Below are 19,205 nucleotides of genomic sequence, written 5' to 3' on the forward strand. Positions count from 1 at the left end.
GAGCACCACTTTGCTTTCATGGGAAACTAATGCAATGGTCTATGTTTGTTTATTTATTTAGTTTATTTATATTCTGCTTTTCTTCCCATAAAGGGAGACAAGGCAGCATATATTGATAATTGTGTACTTTCAAGCCCATGCCAACATGGCAACCCTTTTCAGTGTTCTACATAGAGAGTACTCAGAAGTGGTTCACCATGTTCTTCTGGGGGCATCCTGGAACCATGCAGCATGCCCAAGGTTTTACAGGTTAGCTCTTCTCCCTTGAAGCACAGTGGGGAATTGAACTCCAGATACCTAACTTGCTGAGCTATTCAGCCAGCTCAAGTTGACTCCCCAAGAAAGGAGATGCCAAGGAGTGCTATATTAAAAGCTTTGTTTTGAACTGTGGTACAAGGGAGTGTACAGCAGTTGAAAACAAACTACTGTATAGTTACTGCACTCCTTGGCATCTCTTTTCTTAGAAACTGGGATGTATATCCAGCATTTCCAGTCTGAGTGTCACGTTCCCTGCCTGTCCCTTGGTTGTTTCACCAAGCGAAGGGCACAAGCTACCTGTTGTGTTGCTGCCACCAGTTGATTTACATCAGCATTATGTATTATTAATAATAGAGGTCCAGGCAATGTGTCATTTTAAAAACCAAATAGAAGTTGTTTACAGTATTATTATAGGTGATGAAGGTACAATCAATATCTTTAACTCTTAACAAAACATCCTGCTTCATCCACTCTCAACTGCCAACTATCTCTCTCCACCCCAAACTCCAAAACCACCAGTCCTCCAATTTAAAACTCTCAATCTCATCTCCTCCTTCTCCTGCAGAGACTCTTAGATCTCGTGGCTCTGCCTCTCCAGCAGTCTCTTTGGTCCATGTAGATAGAATATTAATATTCATGATCTGGGCGGACACCACAGTGAGCTATTGTTTTGTTTTCCATATCTCTTGATATATTCTTGTTAGGATTGGTGGTGGCAGTCCAGATTGCAGCAGCAATAATCTGGCATAGATTTTTTTTTTAACTTTTAAAGGCTCCCCACCCATCCCCAGGTCTCAAGGCCCCTAAAAACATCCGGGTGTCATAGGGAATCTTTGAACCTAAAATGGGGAAAAGAAGCTTTTAATCAGTGCACATTAAATGGATTGGATAACTGTATACAGTCAAGGACCAGCAAGCACATTAAATGTTTTTGGTGTCTCATTTAGGTTATGCTGGGTGCAAAGTTATGCAACATGATTTTGCTGATTTGAATATCGGGGGAAATTAGAGGGTGCTTGTCACTGCAGTTTTTATAAATACTTCTAAAAGCTGCAAATAGTAACTACTATATTTTTAAAATGTATTTGTTCATTCACTTTCTTTACCACCTATCTGACTAATGGTCAATAAATTATGATTGTTTAGCTCGGCTGAGAAAAACTGAGGGGTATATGGATACAAACATGATAACATTCTTCAGGTTTCCGGAGGGCTGTTGTATGAGAGAAGGAAAAGGCTTCTTTTTTGCCTTAGAGCACAGAACTTGACTGTAAGGGTTTCAGTAAAAGGAGGCTGAATATACATTTGAACACTTTATAAGGATAAGAACAGTTCAGCAAAGATACCAATTGCCTGGTAGGATACCAGTCTTTTGTCCCTCACTGGAAGTCTTCAAGTAGAGGTGAGAATGCCTTGTGTTGGGCTTGATGCTGTTCTGGAATCCTTACATTGAATTGAGGGTTGGAGTAGGAGACTTATAAGACCCCATCAGCCTTTATGTAAAATTGGGGGCACCTTGTAAAAAAGATGGCTTAAAGAATTAGTATAATTGATTATATTGGATTATAGCTTTATCTTTATACATGTTTAATGAAAGATATATTAACAAAACATAGAACTTAAAAGCTAAAGTCCTGTTCAGTCATCCTCTATCCATGTCAACATGGATAGAGGAGAGCACTTAGTCTCAGCCTTCCATCATTACTTTCTCCATTTGAGCTACCATAAGTCTAAAGATGAGAGATTCTTGCTGAGATGTAGGCTCCCCATGTGAGCAAGAACCCTGGATTCTTGCTTCGATGTAGAGCCTGCATGCAAGCAGGAGCCTTTTCTTTTCTGAACCATTACTCATGTGGACAAGGGTAGGTGCTCCTCTCTAATCGTATTGCTGATGCTTGATTCTTTAATGACTGAATAGGGCTTGAGTGATTGAGCTGTGTACATCAGGACACTATCCTGACTATTCTGTTTGTGATCACAGAATATATTGCCCTGAAGGATTTCCATCTTTCTCACCTTGCTGCAGCTAATGGGGCTTGTGTCTGCATAAGGAGGTTTTAGATTCCATCTTGCACAAGCTTGGAAGAAGTCCAAGCACTCATGCAAGTATAGTTGCATGCATGGAGTAACCAAATAGGATTTGGGCCATTGCTGTTAAGGAAGAGATAAATGAAGATGTCAGTAAATTGCAGCAGCAGCTGTCAAGTCAATTCTGACTTTCCAGAGTTTTCTGGGTAGAAATTGGTTTACCATTCTGTTCTTTTGGGGGCATCCTGGGACTATGTAGCTTGCCCAAAGCTACGTAAGCTGCCTCTTTTCCCTGGAGGCACAGTGACCAATTGAACTGCCAACCTCTGGCTCTGCAGCTAGATACCTAACTCACTGAGCTATCCAGCCAGCTAACTACGTGCATACTCACATAGGTCATATTTAAATGCTCTAAACAGGAGTAGTAACATCAGAAGAACCAGGGGCTACTAAAAATATGTGGAAGTAACAACAATAAAAAGAATTCAAAAATAGTTAGGAGGCCAATTTCAGTTTTTTTAAAAATGAGCCAATTTCACTGTCAATGCTGCAAGATATAGCTTCACAAGCTACTTAAAAGGCAAATCGCTGTCCTGGACACTTTCAGGAGCACTTTTTTTTTCCTGGGGAATTTTTTTTCTGCTGGTAAACCAGGGTGCCATTAATTCAGTTCTGATTTAGAATGACCCATTGCAGGCTTTTCCTCAATAGAGTGTACTCAGAAAGTCGCTTGCCCGTTTCTTCTTCTGGGGTGCCCTGGGACTGTGCAGCTTGTTCAAGGCCACGCAAGTGGCTTCTTCTCCCTGGTGGCACAGTGGGGAATTGAACTCGCAACCTATGGTTCTGCAGCCAGATACCTGACTCACTAAGCTATCCACTAGGAGGTGTCACCGAAAGCAACCTCAAAAGTAGAAATGCAAAATAAAAAAGTGGATAACTGAACAAATAATGGGAAAGCGACAAAAATAGGGAAAAAATTTGCATGAACAAGCAATAGCAAATGGACAGGTCTACACAAAAGTGAAGGATGTGTGATTTCTTCAAGAATCCCACAGACAGAATCCTGGGACTTTCAGTCCATGGAGCAACACCTTCAGGCACCTGCATTTCCCTCACCTGGAACAAGATCTACAGGCTGCTTTCCAAGTCTCATTTCCTGTTGCAGTGCTTCCTGGCTGTCATTGTCTAACTACACACCCATAGAGCGTGCTCCCTGAAGAACTGTGACACCCAGAAAATATTGCAGGAAATAATGAGAAATTTTTATATGTATTTCAGAAATATATATTTCTGAAAAATCACCACAGCTGATAATCTCATCAGCCTTACATGACATAATTTACAGAAAATGATTTCAGTTGGTGATTAAAATGAATTAGTTTATTAAAAACTATTCCTTAATAGGGTGCAAATGATTGACAGTGTTGACACCAAGAAAATCGGAGGGGGTGTGGAGGCAAACAAATAGCTCTTTAGTTGATGCTGGAAATAACCACCACTGAGAGCCCACCCAGTAGAAATCTGTTAGAAATCACCCAGAGATATACTAGTAAATAGCACCTGATCTACTTTCTGCCCAGTCCTGTTTTGACCAACACAACAGGCTGTAGTAAAAAATATTTTCTTGCTTTGTCTCTTTCACTGAGCAGTCACAAGAGGGTACTGTTTCCTCATTTGACTTACAGCAGTTAAAAAAAGTCCAGTGACTGCGAGAGATACTGAAATGATGACAGTTGGTGTGCCTGGAAGCCTGCACAAGGTTTTCCCATTTGCGGAATACTTGAAGTGCTGCTGGCATCGTTTATCAGGCACGTCTTGAACATTGGATGTTCAAAAATTTCAAAACGAGGGCGGGGGTGGGAGAAGGGAAGACTATTGTGTTCATAAAAATATTGATCCACTAACGCAAAGGAGCAATGTTTTGAAATAAAGTATTGCAAAACCCAACAATCCTAATTTATCCAGTCTCATAGTGAAACAGAAGCAGATGTGTTTATAGCCAAGAGAAATACTCCTTACTGGTTATTGGGAAAGAGCCAGTTAAATTGCTATGGATGCTCTACATCAGTGGTCCCCAGCCTTGGGCCTCCAGATGTTCTTTGAATTCAACTCCCAGAAATCCTCACCAGCAGAGGTGGTGGTGAAGGCTTCTGGGAGTTGTAATTCAAGAACATCTGGAGGCCCAAGGTTCGGGACCACTGCTCTACATCAGCAGTGAGTAGATACACCCTGAACTCCCTGCACTTTCCCGTTCTGATAGAATGGAACCTTAAAAGTACTGAAATAAATAATTATATATCATCACCCCAGGGCTTTTGAAGGGAGTTGGAGAGAGAATGGTTTTCATTAGGCTGTGCTGTGAGGTGTGCTCTTTCATATCCTTACATTAGATTGGATTAACTTAACTTTCATTTACTTCTATATTTTTTTTCTGCTTCTTGTTGATATCTCAAACCTCTATTTCAAAGCACAAAAGCAGAATAAACATTTTATAATGTAACTAATTAATATAGCAAGCACCATCTTCTCTTCTATTCAGTGTTCTTTGTTTACCCAATAGAAGCTTGTTTCCATCATTTCACAAGAGAGGCAATGTTTCAAAGCCATTGCACAATATGCTACACTATTGCCTCATGTATTCTCTGCTTGCTCTTTTCAGCTATTAAAAGCAGGTTTGAAAGAAACAGCCTTTGGTCCCTGTGAGCCTCGGATCCTGTATTCATTCACACTTTGAAAGAGGCCATCTCTCTCTAGATAACCTCTTTCCTCTGCCTGGATAGCAGGTCCTTAATGGGAAGGGCCAGCTTCCTCTCCCATTTTCTTTTGTGAGTTGAGCCAGACCAGCACTGAGTCCAGATAACATTATTTCTCCATGGCAGGCTCTGCCTTCTTTCAGGATAACAGTGTTTTTGTCCTGGCTGACTTAATTCTGCATTACACAATGGAATCTGAAGATTACGTGTGCCTCTGTCTGATGTCTATCAGACCTCTATTCCCACCTTTCTTTCTTTGGGACTCTGCCAGCCTGCTCTGCAGATAACAACCTGATTCCGATGCTGCTCTGGCATAACTTGCCTAGTTTTTCTCCAGAGTAAAAGCCTTTTTTCAGGCAGCACTGTCTTATGAGCTAGTTTGGTTTTCTGTCTGGAAAATCTTAGTTCAAGAATATGACCCCCCTCTGTGCTTGTTTGATCTCTATGCAGTTGCTAACAATGGCCGGTCTGTGAACTGGGCCAGATTCCTGCATGTACATTAAGAAGCAGTAAAATTAATACTCCTGTAGTATTTGATAGATGAGCTTGACCTCTAATATAGCATTCTCTGAAAGCTAGAGTGCTTTCAAAGTGCTTCTAAGTAGAGTCCCTTTTCCCATACCGAGAAAGAGTTCTCAATAATACGATATCAGCAGCAACAGACATTTCCTGTTCTGTCAGAAAAAGATGATTGTTTTATTTAACATTGTTCAAAGTGTTGTGGTTCTAAAATTCTGCACAGAGTCTGCAGCTGGCTTCTGTTTGTTTTTTGGTCATGTATACTAAATTGTATAAATTCTTTTCATCTTTTGTGGTTCAAAGCATTTTGCAGCATAAATATTGGTTTGGCTAAATAAGCTATTCTGAGGGAAGCCTTCTCCATAGCTATTATGTCTTGGGCAAGCATCACCTTTACAGTTGGGGGGCGGGGGAGTGCTGAGACTTGCTTAGGAACTAAATTGATGAAGTCAGGCTGAGACTAAGACTAAACATTATTTGGTTTATGTACCATATTTCTGTCCAAATTAGCTTGTTGCCTAAGGATTGGCAGTTCCCTTTAAAATGCTATGTTTATCATGTTATGGGGTGGCCTGACTCAAATGTCCTAAAAGCAACTGTGGAGTGGCATCAACATTGTTACTAGCACATACAATTGCAACTGATTTTATTTCCTGCAGAGCAGTCCCCAAAGACTGTTCCTTTGGCTAGGGAAAGATATTTCAAGACACATTTAGCAAGGCTTTAGGTCAAAAGCAAAATTCCCACATATAAAAGTAGTGTGTGTTCATTTCCTGTCTGTATTGTTAGAGAAGGGTTAAAAATGCATGCTCTGCACAAAAACAGGATGTCAGCTCTTGAGTTTATTAAGCTACAGAATGCAAATCCCCTTCCTTCCCTGCACTCTCCTCTCTTTAGTAACAGATTTAAGAAGTGAGTGGTCTGGTGCCAACACCTCTTCTTGTTGAACATCTAGATGGAAACTTGATCACAACTGCTGCTTAGTAATCTTATTACTGGCAAGGGCTCTGCAGACTAGCAGCCAAACAATGCACTGATGCACACGTGCTCAGAGAGCCTTCACTAACACAGCACACATTCTAGTTCTCATGACATTTTGAGCCCCCAGCTGAAACAAATCTCATCAGAAATAGATCAGCTCTTTAATCAAGCCTAGACATATTCACTTGCACATGTTCACCTAAGGAATAGATTTATTCAGTTTAAAAGTTCTACTACTACCCCTATCAACAAATATGCACTGATATATATAAAGGGTACATAATTCTTGGGAATAATTTTGAGGAGTTTTGTTTTAGTAAGCGCTATAGTAGTGCTAGCATTATTTTGACCTTCTCTATGAAAGCACAGTAGAGGGATGAAGTGCTGTGAGAATCTCTCTTTCCATTTAAGGCATAGTTTAGCTGCACATCCTAGCCAAGTGTTCCTCAAAGTGCCAGTGCCCAATTTAGAGTAAGAGTTCCTGACAGTATTAACCAGTCATCCAACCCTCTAAATTTTACATTGTTTCCTGAAGGGTTTGCTTGTGGCATTGAAAGCATTCTGCATTCTCTTCCCCTAATCACTTTGTGTGTGCAGATCTGTAATTTTTTAGATTAATTATTGTGTTAATTTCTGTTACAAACAATAGAGTAACCTGGAAATCCAAAAGTTGTGATGGCTACAATTCAACTGAATTAAATCACACAGAAAATCCAATATGATATGCATACAACAATAATAACAATAACATATAAAGAGAAAACGGTAAGGCAAAATGGGCATGCCTCATAAAAGTTAACAAGTAACTCATGCATATGCATCTCAAATGTCGGTGTTCAAGTAAAAATTCAGCATCTGCAGTGTTCGTACATTGCAAGAGCAGTTAGCACTCATGTCTGTAACTAGGGTAGGACAACTGGAGTCTTGTCCCAAGGTACATCTTAACCAGACTTCCAGGATCGGTCTGACAGCCTGGTCTAGTACCACAGGAAAAGTCACAGGTAGACCAGACCTCTGGTCAGGAGGAGGCACCTGGACAGATGGCTGATCTGCCTCACTGGTTCTTAACCTTGGGTTACTCAGGAGTTTTGGACTGCAACTCCCAGAAGCCTTCACCACCAACTGTGCTGGCTGGGGTTTCTGGAAGTTGCAGTTCAAAAACATCCGAGTAACAAAGGTTAAGAACCACTGGCCTAGATTATGGGTAGACCAGGACTTCCCTTTCGGAGGCCAGGTGTGATTGGGGCTCAGTAGATTACACCTCCAGCTCAGACCAGGTGGAAGAGAAGGCAGCATCGACATTACCTGGATTGTGAGTTGACTGGATCTCTCTTGTTGGCAAACATGTCTCACTGGGGCTGACTAGGCTCCTGGACTGAACTGACTTGAGTGAATATTTTGTGCTGCTTATCTCAGGTGCCAAAACTGTAAGTTATGGTCCTGTTAATCCTTGTGATTCTGTCCTGACAACAGAAGTCATTTTGCAATCAATAAGGTTCGCATTGTCCATTTAAGATGGCCTAGTGTGAGTTTCCAGCCCATGCAATGCCTCTAATCCACCATATAATGGAGACATTTAATCCACAGTTAATTTTAACTACAGACTTGTTCCAGAGGAGAGCCACCACTGTGTATGACCACACCATATGAAGGGGTGAAGCACTTTCCCTCATCCCATGTCTGTCTGATGATGCCAGCTGTTCATGCAGTATCTTTTCAGGAGTCCACTGAGAAACAAAAGGGAGATATAAGCATGATACAGTATAGGGCACCCCGATGGTTGCAGTTTTTTAATTTTTAAGTTGGCCAAAACAACCCCCCCCCCATTAAATCTAACTAGAGACTACACATGCTCAGTAGCCAATGAATAAAGAGTGACAGGTGGAAAAGAGATAACCAACAGGGGAGTGGGACCTAGGGAGGAGGAAAATTGTGAAGAATGGCTAACTGGGCCTTAAACCAAAAGCACATTGGTTAGGAGGACACACTGTCATATTTTGTTGCAGGCCCTACTAGTACTTAATCGGATCTGGTGATGTCTTGATTTGGCTGACAATGGCTAAAATCCAGTAGCAGTTGCAAGAGGAGGTTCATTTAACTTCCATAGGTACTGACTTACAAATCCCCACTGATGAGCCTACTCCAGTTGCAATTTATAACTGGATCACAGCCACTGTGAAGTCCTCCTTAAAAACAGTCAACTTCAATTCTTGGTTCTTTTTTTTTTTTTAATTGTTGGAAGGGGTTTCAGGCAGAATGTAAAACATCTGCTAGTTTTGGATACAGACTGAAAGGAAATGCAATCAACAACTCTGTGTTTCATGTGGTTTGTTACAAAACAAAGGGAACTAACAAGTCCACACCGGTCCAACAGAGAAATGTTAATCTACATTTAAAATGATATGCATAGAAATCCAATGTATGTCTACTCAGAAATGAAAACAAAAGTATTTTGTTACACATTTATTTCAGTATGAACTTTCCTGGATTATAATCCATATCTTCAAATGCATGGGTTCCAGTACTACTGGAGTACAATACTGACTGTAATGCAGGAAAAGTTACACTGGAATAAACATGTTACTATCATAGGTGCTACAATGCTTTTGTTGTTCTTCTGAAATGGTCAAGCACAGCTCCCTTTCTGGAAATTAGGTAAAGGTAAATATTCCCCTTGACATTTTAGTCACTCATGTTCGACTCTAAGGGGCGGTGCCCATCCCCGTTTCCAAGCCGTAGAACCAGTGTTTGTCCAAAGACAGTTTCCATTGTCAAGTGGCCAGCGTGGCTATACACGGAATGCTGTTTACCTTCCCACCGAGGTGGTACTTATTTATCTACTCGCATTTACATGCTTTCGAACTGCTAGGTTGGCAGGAGCTGGGACAAAGCGACGGGAGCTCACTCCGTTGCATGGATTCAATCTTACGACTGCTGGTCTTCTGACCCTGCAGCACACAAAGGCTTCTGCGGTTTAGCCCACAGAGCCACCACGTCCCTTCTGGAAATTACACTGAGGTAAATCCCACAGGCCTTCATGGGACTTGCTATTAGGTACCCATGCATAGGATCATGGCTTGGGGTAGTCTAAAATGTAGTATTAGTGCTTATTCACAAGATTCTGAAATTATCACATAAGACTTAACTGAGAAAGTTTGCCTCTGAAGGTACTAATGGTGCTATAACTGACTGTGAACATGTTAACTAAAAACAAATATAACTGAAATCTGTAGTAAACAGTTGAGGTATTAATGTCTTAATTCATAAGTTATTGTTTCAACTTCTTTGTTGTCTGCATTATAATTCAGGGAGAGGGTTGGCCACAGTGACTGCCAGAAAGAGATAGTGTCCTGCCTTCACAGTCTGATACTGCTCCTGTTGCAGATGCCCTGAATGTCGTTTCCCTCTTGTATGGATAACAGTCTGGGGAATGAAGACGTGCCATATGTGGGAAGCACTTAAGACTTAAGCATAACATGCCTATCTCCCCCCCCCCCCCCGTTGCTTTTGTGTAATAAAAAGCAGCAATGGGAAACTATAGCTGGAAGTTACAACATGGCGGGGAAAGAGATATGTGGCCTTTTCACCTTCAGCCTTTCGCTGTCATTGTAAGGGTAGCTTGTGATGTACCCTTCTGCAGAACAGGGTGGCCCTCTTCCCGTAAATTACTTTTTTTTTTTTTTTTTTTTTTTTTTGCTGTGGACTTCCAGAAACTGAAACTGTAACATCAGAGACTGCTTTGACTTTAAATCAGACACAGTCCAGCAGAGGTTTCCGTCTCAATGCAAATACCAGGTTTTTGAGAAGACCTAGTTGGAAGGCCTGCAGCTGGACCTCCCTCACTGCTGCTTGCATCCCCTGGCTTCTGTTTACATTTTAATAAATTAGCATGTAAATTTTATTCACACAGTTAATAACCTGTTTAACAATGTATGATACTGATTGACTTGAACAAAGATTCTTGTCAAAACCTGTGAGCTTTTGACAGTTTCCCTGCATGGCCTTTTCTGCACTGCACCTACTTCAGGCCACCTTCTTTCCCACAATGCTGTCCCTGCCGTGTGGGATGAACCATACTCCCATGCCAGTCAGAGCAGACAGTACTGTGCAGGGTGGCTGTGTGAAAAAGAGGACAGGGGCAGGAATTACACATTTCCAAACAATCTAGTGTAAATTTTTTAATCTGTAGGTTATCTGCAAACAGGAACAAAATTGTTTCAGACATGCATCCTGTTCTAAGGTGATTCTTCACATTATAGCAGGACATGTTCTGTAGTTCCAACTGCTAAACAGTCAGTGCTTGGGACACTTCAGCTCACTTGATGTGCTGAAAACAGAACTGTGGAGGCTGCTTCCTCCCCCACCCCTCTGACCAGCTGGTCCGTGCTGGGGTAGCCAGGAAGCTTCCCAGCACTGGCCGGTCAGACACGTTGTTCCGGGGGGGGGAGGGTCTACTCCACAGGCTGTATTTTCACTGCATTTTGAGCAGGTGGGGGCTCTGCTGCCCTTCCTCCTCTGCAGGGCTCGTTTGCCTGGCAGACATTTGGATGGTAGTGGCAGCTGAGGAGCACACTGACGACAGCCATAGGTGTCTCCCTGGTTGTCAGATGCTGCCTCTACTACCACTGCTGCCGCTGCTGCGATCCCAGACTGCTGCTGTCCAGCCATCCACTGGACAAGCAAGACCTATGGAGAAGGAAGGACACTCTTGGTCTGGCTGACCACAGAGGAAGCCCAGCTGCAGTTTAAAATAGTGCATATTGGGTGCCATTTTGAAGCACAGCAGGGTCTGCACCATGTGAAACAACAAAAATTGCTTTGCATTCCACCCAGTTTTTATGCAGGATGTAATCGAAGCCTGAGTATCTGTACCTTTAATGGTTTTTTAGAGGAGGAAATTTCCACAGGTGTAGCTCTTCACATAAGCCATAGTTGATTAAATAAATTTTTCTACAACATTATTGAAGGTACAAGTATCCTCTCTTCTTTTTTTATTTGGGCATCCTAGTAATGTGCTAGAGGGGTTAGCTGCATGTCTTAGAGCAAGCCAGGTAACAGTGAGTTCTTTATGGATCTTACCCAGATGTGAATCCCACAGAATTCAATGAGGCTTACTCCAAGTAAAATTGCCACCTGAAACAAAAACAGCTGTTTCACACGGCAAATTCTGCCATGCTGTTTGGTATATCTGTGCAGAAGAAGGTTAATCCAAATTGAGCGATACCATAATTGAAGCCACACTGTTCCCAGTCACAGATCTCTTACCATAGTAATAGCTGTTCCAAGTTGCAACAGTATGGATTTATTCGTCCCATAGCCTCTGTCTGAAGCAAGAAAAACTATACCGTGTTTTAAAAAAAAGCTGAGACAGAATTCCAGTAATGCTGAGATACGGAACAGATGCCTTTCTAGGCATTGACATACTGCTATCATCATCCCTCTCTATTGGCCAGGCTGATGGGAATTGGAGTCCAACACCTTGAGGTCCAGTATCCCCGTGTAGGGTGTTTGCCTTCTAGCCAAGGGAAGCTTCCTTGTATTGAACCGGCACAAGTGGACTTTCAGGCTGCCATTACAATCAGCACTTCAACAGTGCAAAGGCTGCAGTGCAGTGCTAATGGCCTTTAGGAGAAAAAAACTCTTAATTAATAAATCGTTTTTCTCTTTCATTCTAGGCTAAAATTAGGATAAGAGAAAATCCAAGTGGTTGCATCATTTCCTTGCTACAGTGGGAAAATGAAAAGCTATGGTGAACAAAAGAAACCTTTTTCTAAACTTTTTTCTTTCCAGCTTGTTCCTGACCCAACACTATGATGTCAGTAACTGAAGTAACACTTAGCAGAGGTGCAATTAAAATAAACACTAGTTTGGCATGTGTCCCTATTATTATTTTTAACTCTAATGTGACCCTGACGGAAAGATTAAATGTCACTGAAATCCTTTGGTGAGAATGCCGAGAGGAGCCGCTTCTAAAAGTCAGGCGATATTTTAATCTTTAAATTTGGGATTTCCCCCCTACACATAGTTAAAATGTTTCTCAAATGTGAAAGATGAAAGACAAAAAGCAACATGTCCAATGTCTTGTGTTTCACCTATCAGTTTGTGAATTTGACATTGCTGTATTTACTCCCATGAAAATGATCTCATAAGAAACTGTTTTGTGTGGAGCAGAGGTGCCATGGAATCAGCTCTCATAGAGTCAAAGCCCATGACTTTATGATTAGTTGGGATGATGACATCATCCACCATCTCACTCATTCCCTGTTCCCTCTGATTTGAGCTGCAGTTCTCACCGTAGCTGGGAAATGAATTGATTTTCCCAGGGATAGTATATTGCTTCAGGGCAGCCCTGTTATAATGCAAAGTATTTGAGGGTGGTTTCATCTCAAAGGAGCAATTAAAAGTCACTAGCTTTACAACTGTCCTGCTCATTGTTTGCTGTTATAGTCCAATCCAGCTGCCTGAGGGTTTTTTTTTCAGAATTGGGGTGGATGGGAGAGGGAGACCGACTATAAGAAGTGCCATGATGACTACCTAGGCTTCCAGATTTACCAGTAATTACTGCTATGGTCATGCCATCTGTACGTCTATCTCTGCATTGCTGACAGTGGCTTTCCAAAGTTTGAGATAAAACATTCTTCTGCCTTACCCGGGGAAGCCAGGGATGGAACATGGGAAGATCTGCATGCTTAGCAGTCCCCAAATCTCCTTTCTACTAACTCAACTAGAGATAGCAAATCATTTTTTAAAAAAATTATGGAAAAGTACCAGAGCTAAAACCCTCACCAGAAAAAAAAGATACTGTTAAGAAAAAGAAGAAGGAGAAAATTGAGAAATCAGACTAGAGAGAAGGAAGGAAGTAAACAGGCACATAAGAGAGTTAGCATGCTCTTTCTTTTTGAGCTCTGCACTCTGGGAAAGGCGGTATCTGTTTAGATTCATGTCTAAATTTAAACCCTGATTGCTTTGCCTCCCCCTTCTGCTCTCCCCACCCTCCCTTCCTCTTCCCCACCCTCCCCTCCTTCCTTGTTCTCTAGTGCAGGCCACATAGGACTCTTGACAGTTCTAAGCTGAGCCGAGCCTTGGATATTAAATACTTCCAAGCAGTGTGTGTTCTTCTTCTTTTCTTTATCAGAGGCACTGTACAGACAGAGAGACAAAACAGACAGAGAGCAGCTAGAAAAAGGAAGGGGATGGGGGAGCAAATATTTCCCAAGAACATCCCACACCTGCACAACAGAGAGGTAAACAACAAAAACTGTTCTCTCTTTCTGTCTTTAATTATCTGTGTGTTGTTTTGGAACATGATGCAAGTAAATGTGGCTCAAACTAAAACAACTCAAATAACTATCTGAACCCATTATCCTTGCATGTAAATTGCTGTTTGGGCAATGGGTAATTATGGGCACAGGTTCTTTTTAAATTTTCAGATGAAATGCTCTTCTCTTGCCCCTTTTTTTACAGAATTTGAAATCCTAAGTAAATCTGATTTGATTCCAGGAGTCTGTGGTGTCCAAGAGACCACATAATTTAATTTATTTTTGAAGCTGCCTTTTAACGAATGCACACATTGTTTGCCCAGAGTTCTTTAGATTGAAGCAAAACACTTTGAGAAGGAATATAGAAATTCTGTGTAAAACTTTACAGTGTATACAGACACTGCTGCTAAGACCTAAGATTCATTCTTTGGCTGGAAAGTTGAAGCTGTATGCTTTTAGAGCTGCCATTGTTGCTGACCTCAACTTCTCACAATTCATTCATGGTTTCACGTAGAATTTCCTTTGCTTTTTTTCCCCTAAGAGGGCTTCTTGTGCCTTCTTTCACCATATGTGTGGAAATCCAGCAGGTGAAGGTTTTTATTGTCATGGGGGGGGGAGGGTGGTCAAGTATTACTACTGTTGAATTTCTGAAAGCCTTCTTCCCCACCCACTCCCCCCAAAATCATAAAGGCACAGGAGCCCTGTTAAGAAAAACTGGTAGGAAACTCTACAAATTATTGCTTTAAACTTTAATTCTCCATGATGCCATGTTTTGCAGTCTTGAATACAATACAGAGAAAATCTACTGCACTGGTTCTATCAGGGCAATCTATGTGAGCTTAAATTTCTTTGGACAATGTACCTTTTATTTAATTACTTTCTTGCAAGTAGTAGTTTTGGGTTTTGTTTGTTTTAAGGAGGTGAGAGTTGGTCAAATGGTGTACAGGAATATAGATAAGCTCGTAGAATCCCAAAGAACCTGTAGGTTTAGATTGGTGGGAAATTCTAGAGTAGAAAGGACACCATAACAGTACTTTGTGGTTTAATAGGCTCCAACTCACATGACAGATCATCCTTTGTCACTCTCCCTTGCTGCTAGCCTTCTCATGGTCAAGCTTAGTTCAGTAATTCAAATTCTGAGAATTTCAGCCAGCTCTCTTATGTCACATAATAAATGTGCATAAGCTGCACACAGAGGGTTGAATCCTGTTGTTGGTCCCAGGTAGAATCATTGGGACATATATTAACTGTTGACTTCCAGTTGATTCAGTGGGCCCCCTCTAGTTGGGATTAGACATTGATATGAAAAAAACATGTTCTTCTTATCTCAGTTTTATTTACTGTTGTTAATTTATTTAAAATATTGAACATCAATTATTGCATTTCTTTTGCAAGAATGACAGACCAGAATATTTTGTTTCTTGTCCACTAAGCAGAATACATAGTAATTGCCATTGTGACAGCTGTGGAATGTGATTGTATAAGTGCTTGTGGTTGTGAACCCCCTGTTTGATTTTTTTTCAGGAAAACTTTTTTAAAAAATATATAATTTTGAATTGGCTTCATATTAATACACAGCCAGTTTCTAACTAGATCTCTTGTTTCATGGCTAACAGAAAGCCCACCTGCCTTTCTTTTTCTATGATTTCTGCCTTGGTAGTTTTGAATCTTTGGAGGCTGCTGCAGTCAAGCTGCTTTTTAAAAGGGGAAGGAGTCAATAACAAATGGCTATCCTATCCTCCAACTCATATGCACGGACCAGATATTCACTGTTTTTGAAAATAGACAAAGATAAATACTGATTTGTCATGTGGAGAGCCATTAGTGGAGAGCCATATCAAGCTATGTCTCCTCTTACATAAAGTCTAAGAATGTAATGAACTATCTTGCTTCTGTAAACAAATCCATGAAAAGCATCTGTACATAGATTTCTTCCTCTTTACACTAAAGTTGATTTTAGAAATCCTATAAAATATAGTAAAGGTGTAACCATCTCGCCAGCTTAAAAATACTTTGGAGTTGTGTGAAAGCTAATTATAATCACTTCCACAGGAGAAGTGAAAGGGGTTGTTTCTGTTACTTCTACGCGTTGAGCCCAGATCTGCAAAGAACACTATTTTTAACATTGCACCTGGCAAGGTTATATAGGCCAACATCTTCTGGTTAGTTTTATCAGATGTAGCTCACGCTTGTCACTTGATGAGAACATCCTGTATTTTAAAGCACTGGTTCTTAACCTTGGCTTACTCAGGAGTTTTGGACTGCAACTCCCACCAACTGTGCTGGCTGGGGTTTCTGGGAGTTGCAGTTCAAAAACATCCAAGTAACAAAGGTTAAGAACCTAAAGCAAAGCAAAGCAAAGCGTGCTGCTTATATACCGCCCCATAGCGCTTCAAGCACTTTCTGGGCGGTTTACAATTTAATTATGCAGGCTACACATTGCCCCCCCAGCGAGCTGGGTACTCATTTTACCCACCTCAGAAGGATAGAAGGCTGAGTCAACCTTGAGCCGGCTACCTGGGATTTGAACCCCAGGTCGTGAGCACAGTTTAGCTGCAGTACAGCGGTTTAACCACTGCACCACGAGGCTCTAGGTTTTAAAGTCATAGCAGCACTAAACTCTTAGACTACAAACCTGAATCCTTTACTATAGAAGGATTTATCCTAAATCTCAGTTCTTCTCACTAACTCAAAAATTTAATTTTAACCTAAAATAGAGATTTCCCCACATAAACATAGGTATGGAAGCTAAAGCTACCTATATTCAAAATAATATTATTTGACCTGGCAAATTAGTTTTTAAAAACCCAGCATGGAATCATTGCTAGATTTATATTTATGCATTGTTTTTAAGTATCTTGGCTTTGATGACATCCATTATTTTATTATCTGAGAATATAAGAAAATTCTTCCATGACTGTGGAGAAAATCAGTCAATGTAGCACTTAGGTGCATGCAATTTAAGCCCCATCACATGTACCAAAGAAGATCTAGCAAATGGCCCAAGTAGTGCTATTGATGTAGCCTGCTTCTGGTCAAAACTAGTCTAATTATCTTAACATTTTAATTTATTTTAAATGTTACCTATATTTCATATACTGTATATCCATCATTTTAATTTGTGCAGCACTCTGATTGGAATAAAGAAAGAAAGTACTGTATCCTAAAGGGGAAAGAGGCAAAAAGGGTATAGTTGGAAGTTCTGAACCAAGCCAACTAATGACAAGCTGCCCAACAAAATATGATTATTCCCAGAAGTATTAAATTCAAGTACAGTGGTGCCTCGCAAGACGAATTTAATTTGTTCCGCGGTTAATGCTGTCTTGTGAAAAATTCATCTTGCAATATGTGTTTTCCCATAGGAATGCATTGAAATCTAATTAAAGCGTTCCTATGGGCAAAAAAAGTCAGAACAAAGTCAAATTTGGTTTACAAAGGGTTTATTAAGTGCTCTTTAAAGCCATACATATTGTGCAGATGATTTCAAAAATTTCAATCAAAAAACTTTAACTTTTTAAACATCATAGAAAAACATTTAAAAATAAGCAAACATGAGGCAGGAACAAAAAACGGAAAACATTCGTCTTGCGAAGCACGGCCATAGGAACATTTGTCTTGCGAGTCATCAACCCCATCACCAAAACCATTCGTCTTGTGAGGTTTTTGTCCTGCGAGGCATTCGTCTTGCAAGGCGCCACTGTATAATAGACCAGGACGACTGAATGCTTGAGAGGAGAGAATACTTCTGACCAAAATTAGTTACGATCAAGTCTCAGATTTTGATTGTGTGGTGTCTTTTTCAACCTTTCTTATATTCTCAGTATTACCTTGCTTAGCAAGAAAACTTAATGCATCTTTAAAAATATCAACTATTTCAAGGTTTTATTGCAAGAAATAGACTGGCTGTCTTTACAAGCTAAGAGTTACTGTACTTTGTATCATGAATTTCTAATACACAGATGTTTTTATAATATTGAGCTAGGAGCAAATTCAGTCACAAAATCTTTATTGTGTCACGTGCAGTCACGTGCAGAAATCAGGTAACACAGGTTATATGCTTAAAAATTAGCTACGTCTACGCCAGCAGAACAGAAGCATAATTATAATTATATCTAGCATTTCTGACACATTCTCTTTGCTCATCTTACATTCCCTGCAAAGTGGGTACAAATAATAGGAAGAAAGAAAGAAAATGTGCCTTAGAATTCAGAGCAATTAATTTCTAGGCTTTATTTTTATACTTTGTGGTTTTGTTGTTGTTTTTGCAGGATCAGTGTTGCCATTATTGTACTGTGCTCCTCCATTTTCATATCCTGAATGGAAAAACAAAAACAAAGAAAACAAAAAAACAGGGCGAACAGAGAGATAAACAGAGGCATTTAATCATGTATCTTTAATCATTATGAACTGTGGCTATTCCTTACCTTTGCATTTGTTACTTCTTAACATGTTGCTGCCCATTTCCTCCCATTCCGTTACTTCCTGGGTTATTTCTAAGAGACATTACCAAGGAACTTGCTGCAACATACAGTATTTATGGAAACCATATGCTTTTATCAGTATACTAAAAGCTTTCAAATAATTCTGACTGATTTGCAAGAAATTTTTAGAAAGTATCTGGTCTTCCATAATATACAATGTGGCCATTTGTTTCATTCTTTACTATAGTTTCAGTGATACAGAGAAGATAGCTTCCTGGTTTGGGATGATCTCATAGACTTTTAAAAGACTTCTGTCTTCCAGTAATCTGGTACATAGCATTCAGAGAGATTTCATAGTTAAGAATCCTTTTGCATGTTGTCTCGGTTCTGAAAATCAATTTGAATGAACCAGGCCAAGCCTAAAGCCTACATGCTTTCTCCTTCCCCTTTTTCCTCTTTGTCCTCTTTTATATCAAAGAAGGACTAAGAGGAAAAAAGAAGAGAAGACAAGATATCACCTCTAATGTGCAGCAAACCATGGGGTAAATTCAATTATAGGTCCAACTAGAGTAGGAGACACATTGAATTAAATGCAATTGGTTAATCAGTATGGATATATGTCCTGTTGATTTCAACTGCTCTACTTTAGTTGGGACAAAAATTGGATTTATCACAGAATCATTGAATAACTGATTCTATGATAAGGCCACTGAGTCCAATGCGCTGCTCAATGCAGGAATGCAGTTCAAAACAGATCTGACAGATGGTTGTCCAATTTTCTCTTCAATGCCTCCAGCTTTGGAGCGGCATAGTTTGGAGGTTTTTGCAAGTGCAACAAACTATCAATTTCCAAATGGCAATCCAGTAGCAGTTTCTGGAAATGGTTTTATACAGTGGACAAAGTGAGAGCTGCTGCACAGTATTGGGATAATGACCTGACAGTCTACAGTCAGTGCATAATCTAATAACAAGCTCATTCTCTGGCT

The 19,205-nt window shown here is 40.4% G+C and overlaps 1 protein-coding gene and 1 long non-coding RNA gene across 5 annotated transcripts in view; one reads left to right on the forward strand and one right to left on the reverse strand.

Annotated features, from left to right (window-relative positions):
* The first annotated feature begins 11,307 nt into the window (after window positions 1-11,307).
* RCSD1 (RCSD domain containing 1) overlaps window positions 11,308-19,205 on the forward strand; it is a 40,029-nt gene continuing 32,131 nt past the window's right edge. For 2 of the 4 annotated variants that reach the window (XM_020810546.3, XM_020810554.3), the window contains exon 1: window positions 11,308-13,783. In XM_020810546.3, the coding sequence (XP_020666205.3) occupies window positions 13,733-13,783 (51 nt within the window). In that variant the 5' untranslated portion in view covers window positions 11,308-13,732. The other 2 variants (XM_078389818.1, XM_020810529.3) reach the window with 2 other exon arrangements.
* LOC140705636 (uncharacterized) overlaps window positions 17,222-19,205 on the reverse strand; it is a 45,734-nt gene continuing 43,750 nt past the window's right edge. The window contains exon 4 of the long non-coding RNA XR_013543287.1: window positions 17,222-18,111. This is a non-coding gene — a long non-coding RNA (uncharacterized LOC140705636). The remainder of the gene's footprint in view (window positions 18,112-19,205) is intronic.

The sequence above is a fragment of the Pogona vitticeps genome, chromosome 3 (assembly GCF_051106095.1).
Source record: "Pogona vitticeps strain Pit_001003342236 chromosome 3, PviZW2.1, whole genome shotgun sequence".
Taxonomy (NCBI): Eukaryota; Metazoa; Chordata; class Lepidosauria; order Squamata; family Agamidae; genus Pogona; species Pogona vitticeps.